Source organism: Bidens hawaiensis, unplaced genomic scaffold (assembly GCF_021521415.1).
Source record: "Bidens hawaiensis isolate Kalapana, Puna unplaced genomic scaffold, B.hawaiensis_p1.1 tig00004105_1, whole genome shotgun sequence".
In the NCBI taxonomy this organism is placed as follows: domain Eukaryota; kingdom Viridiplantae; phylum Streptophyta; class Magnoliopsida; order Asterales; family Asteraceae; genus Bidens; species Bidens hawaiensis.
In genome coordinates, this window is record NW_027491242.1 from 1,795,628 (window position 1) to 1,800,485 (window position 4,858).

General features: G+C 35.0%; 1 protein-coding gene across 1 annotated transcript; it reads right to left on the bottom strand.

Annotated features, from left to right (window-relative positions):
• Positions 1-929: 929 nt before the first annotated feature.
• On the bottom strand, positions 930-3,606 carry LOC143625450 (DNA repair protein RAD51 homolog 3-like). Its single transcript, XM_077095770.1, has 9 exons — positions 3,495-3,606; positions 2,635-2,733; positions 2,251-2,373; positions 2,136-2,169; positions 1,991-2,061; positions 1,697-1,926; positions 1,489-1,620; positions 1,335-1,401; positions 930-1,245 (listed from the first exon to the last, which is right to left on the bottom strand). Exons 1-9 carry the CDS (start codon positions 3,604-3,606, stop codon positions 1,070-1,072), a joined length of 1,044 nt encoding a protein of 347 aa, XP_076951885.1. The 3' UTR covers positions 930-1,069.
• Between the last annotated feature and the right edge of the window lie 1,252 nt (positions 3,607-4,858).

Sequence of the window (4,858 nt, forward strand, 5' to 3'; positions counted from 1 at the left end):
CGTGATCCATCGGACTTGGCTTTGGGCACGACTCCATTACACATTCCCGTACAAAAGAAAAATAAAAATTCATAGATAGTTTCATGGGTTGACTTTAGAAACATATTAGGCCCAGGTCCAAAAGTGAGAGCCCACCTTTAAAATAATTTTAGAAACTTTACCCGTGTTTATTCAATTACACAAAATAATTAAACAGGACATACAATTTGAAGGTGAAATCAGACACTATGTCACACAATAAAAAATATACCAAAAATAAATATTTTAAACCATAGTCTCAATCTTTTTATGTCGGGTTTGTTTATTTAGACTCTCTTAACATTCGTAGGAACTAACTGGCATTTTGAGTTCAACTCCAAAAACTTCTTTCTCAAGCACTTAGTGGCATCGACACATTATTCATAAGACAGATTGATCATCATTCCTCGCTTTTCTCGACACTCGATTATGGTTAGAATGGTGCATATGATAGTAAAGCATGCCAAGGGAACCATTCGGGTGTAAGCATAGAGAATGTTATATAAGGGGATATGAGGGAACACCCATCATGCCATAACATTTACGACCAAAGGTGCTAAAGAGATTCCCGTCCGCATCTTGCTTACTCGGGTAGATTCAGTTGCTTGCAGCAACATTCCATTGACCACTTACAAACATAACATATAACCGGTACCTAGAATGGGTGAGACCAGATAGTTCGATTTTGGTCCTTGGTAGTATCTTCAATCCTTTCATGTCCTTACAGTATAAAAGCAAGTAATCCATGCCTTTAACTTGTATTATAATGCAACTTAAAGTCGCTTTTGGTGTCATGTTATAATTTATACTACAGTTACAGTAACATGGTTTATGACTCTTAAGACCACCAAGACTTTTACTCATGAAATAAAACGATAAGGAAAACATTACATCTTGTTTATATGAAAGAAGAAAACGAGTGTGACGGCCCAAGGAACTTGTTGGCCTTGCTTAAGAAAACTTGATTCAACTCATAAATGAGAACATAAAAATATACAAAATTAGAAATGTTACACACTTACACTAGCAGAATATGCAATAATAAACAAACTTAGATATGTTTAGCTCGTTTGTTGTTTGAAGTCGAGTGCCTGATTCCTTTAGGTGTCACAGAATAAGGTGCAGATGCTGACCGAAGAGAGGGTGACTTGTCAATATACGCATAACGTTCATTGCCATTCCAGTGCAAAATGATGCGATTTGTGGAGGCATGTGACCAACTATCACCTGCAAAAAAGTTTTAACAGCCACATAACAATAATCTCTAAATGTGCAAAATAATAAAGAGAAATAAGATATTGATATATACAAGTTACCTAGCGCAAGGGCTAAATGGAATGAACCATCCGAGTACTTAGTAGTCACTTGATTCAGTAAAACAACCTGCTTAGTATGCAAATAGATTAATTATATAATTTTGATCTATAACTGAATCAAAAATTACGTAACTATTTAGATGTTTAATTTTACCGCCACACCAAATTTTCTGGCAAGTTTCATCAAATTCAACGCCATTCCACCGAGTACTCTTGTTCTAAGTGCCATGTCATCAAAATCTTGACGGAAGTGAAAAGTGATGCTATCGATGATAACCACCTTAATCTATAAAAACATTTTCAGATGCAGTTTAATAAAAAATTGTAAGAACTGATATAATGTTTCATTGACATGTTTATACATCTTTGTGCTGCGTGATGAACTTGTCTAAGTAGTTTATGAGGGCAATTTGCTCGGTATAACTGCAGACACGAAAGTAAAATATATTTTCAAGAAAATCTTTGGGCTGCATCATTTTGACATCACAAGCTTGAGGCCCCTTGCGATACAAGCGATTGTATTCTGCCATGTCATCACTACAAGCTTCTGCAATCTGTAAAGCTCGTTCGACCATGAAGCTGCCTTCTGTATCTGCTATCAAATAACAAAACGTTAAATATAATAACAAGATTATGATAAATACTAACAGATTTACCTATATATATCGCCTTGCCTCCAACACCACCAAATTCATACGGGATCTGAACATTAACTGCAAGTTGAATTCTGTATCTTATGTTAGCAAAACACTAAAACTACATAATGAAAATATTAGAAAATAATATGCTAGCAATGTATACCCGAGTTGTGTTTTACCAATGCCTGGAACTCCACCTAGTTAGAAAAAGATCAAAAACTTCTTATATCATTAAAAGAACTAGAAAATGAGTGTGGAAATATAATAAAGGAACAAACCGATTTCCGTGACTTCTTTGCAGCTTATTCCTCCACCCAGAATGTCATCCAAGTCAGCACATGACGTGGTAATATGTACAGAGGTTTCCTCTTCCTGCAGCATATCCCATGCACTCTGGGCGCCTGCAACAGATTGTAACATTATTTTTTTTCTTTTAATATGTATAATGGATTCACTTCTAGAAAACGTTTACAATAAAGTGGCAAGCAAACGGGCAACAAGCTGCGCCGCTACCCCCTTTTGAATAGCAAAGCCAATCCTACTAAAAGCGAAGCTTTGAGACCTAGGAGTTAATAGTTTCTGCTAAATCTTTCTGAAGGGCAACTTTGTAATTAGAAATGATAAAGAGACTGAAAATATGGTAACTGAAGTGTGAATAATACCATTGACAATAGTATGACTGCTACTGGTGCTCTGCAACCTACTACCATCTGTTACACTCTTTAGGATTTCAAGCGCCTCTGTTTCTGGAACCTTCAGTTCTGTTGCAAGCATATAACATAAACTTTATCAATGAAAATATTTGTGCTGAGAATAATGTACAAAAGGCAACAACCAGAGACTAGAGAGTATTATCATGTGCTCAAGGTTGTTTAATAAAAGCAGTTTCACTACCTGCTTTCGCATGAAATGATCATAGAAAGAAACATCGAGCGGGTAAATATATGCTAAGACAAGTTTAAGCGCCTTTGCAGCGATAAACAAACGCATTCACAAACCTAAAACTGACCTATGAAAAACTATCTGAACATTTAAACAAACCGCTTATGAACGGATATTTGAAGTTAGTGCACAACTATTCAAACATTTCAATGATTAAATGAAAAAGATACGAAGGGTACATGAAACAAATAATATCAAAAGGTTTAATGGTGAATATACGCAGTCACACTAGTTACCTCACTGCATCTTTTGCTTCCGTAATGACACAGTTAAACATGAATTTCATATCCTTTTATTTAACTATCTTTTAAGCTAAAACCTATGGAATCTAAACCTTCAATTTTGCAAGGCATGTGTACTGTAACAGCAACACCAGGTTGGTTATCCAAACACTAGATGATACCTATAAGACTTTTATAGGCCTATAGGTCCAGAATTGTATCAGATCGTACTGAGCTTGTGTCATTTTGTGTCTCTCAGGATCGTATAGCTCTATACGAGCTGTGAATCCCTAACAATGACAATGACAATTAAAAACATTTTAATCCAAACTCTGCGATATTGATTAGGTTATAAATACCTAGAGCAAGATGTGAAGGAGAAACAGAAGAAAGTGAAGCAATGGAAGTGAAGCCTGCAGACATCAGTTTTCCCTTTTGTGACGCCGATAACGCTAATCGCATCACATCCATTTTCCTCGATTGAACGATTCTCTAGGTCTTCCTTCCCGCCAACTTTATTGTGTTTTTTAATCGGCTGGAATGAAATGTTTTGGGATTTGACGCCCAATTGGGTTCTACAATAATAATAATAATAATAATAATAATAATCTTTTTTTTAGTTAATGGTCATTTTCGTCCCTGTGGTTTGCTACTTTCGTCAATTTAGTCCTCATAGTTTTAAATATTAGTCAATTACGTCCCATCCGTCTAACGGCATCAATCTATGCCGTTAGTTTAAGGGTAATTTTGTCTTTCTTATTTTAATTTTGAGTTAATTGTCATTTTAGTCCCTGTGGTTTGATATCTTTGCCAATTCAGTCCAAAGTTTGAAACTTTGTCAATTTAATGTTTAGTTTTTTTTTATTTTCTATGTTTTTTGTTTATAACCGAAGAGCATAATTCAAGTCCAAAACCATCGAGCAACCTCAAATACTAGTATGCATTTACTCTATTGACAACAGTAATCATAACCCCCCCCCCCCCTTATATTTAGTTTCTAGACATTTCCTAAAATCTTCTCCATGGTGGAATTCAATGGTAAAGTGGTCAAGGTAATTCCCTGAAACCGAATTATAAAGAAAAAACTAAAAATTGTTTTGTTGATTAATGTATAATAGTTGATTACGACCCAGATTTTCGTTATGATATGTTAATCTCTAAACCCTAAATATTATGCATTCATCAAAGAAACAATTTTTAGTTTTTCCGTACAATTCGGTTTCACGGAATTGCTTTGACCACTTTACCATTGAATTCCACCATGGGGGAGAGTTTAGGAACCGTCTAAAAACTAAATACAATAGGAGGGGGTATGATTACTGTTGTCGACAGAGTAAATGCAGACTTGTTTTGGGCTTGGATAATGCTCTCTAGGGTTATAAAAAAAACTGACTTAAATTGACAAAATTTCAAACTTTGGACTGAAATGGTAAAAGTATCAAACCACAGGGACGAAAATGACCAATAACTCAAAATAAAAAGGAGAAAGACAAAAATACCCTTAAACTAACGGCATAGCTGGATGCCGTTAGACGGATAGGACGTAATTGGCTAATATTTAAAACTATGAGGACTAAATTGACATAAATACAAATTTTGGACTGAAGTGGCGAAAGTAGCAAACTACAGAGACGAAAATGGCCATTAACTCTTTTTTTTCAAAAAATATATTAGTTTTTATCAATCTCAACTATTGTATTTTGGTAAATGTCGGTCCCAAATA

What these genes read in the sequence shown, in the direction of transcription:
- LOC143625450 (XM_077095770.1), bottom strand. Translation starts at nt 3,606, where the DNA reads ATGGATGTGATGCGATTAGCGTTATCGGCGTCACAAAAGGGAAAACTG. An exon ending in CAAAGAAGTCACGGAAATCG is followed by an intron (nt 2,170 to 2,250) that starts GTTTGTTCCTTT and finishes TTTTCTAACTAG; the next exon opens with GTGGAGTTCCAGGCATTGGT. An exon ending in AGGCAAGGCGATATATATAG is followed by an intron (nt 1,927 to 1,990) that starts GTAAATCTGTTA and finishes ATTTGATAGCAG; the next exon opens with ATACAGAAGGCAGCTTCATG.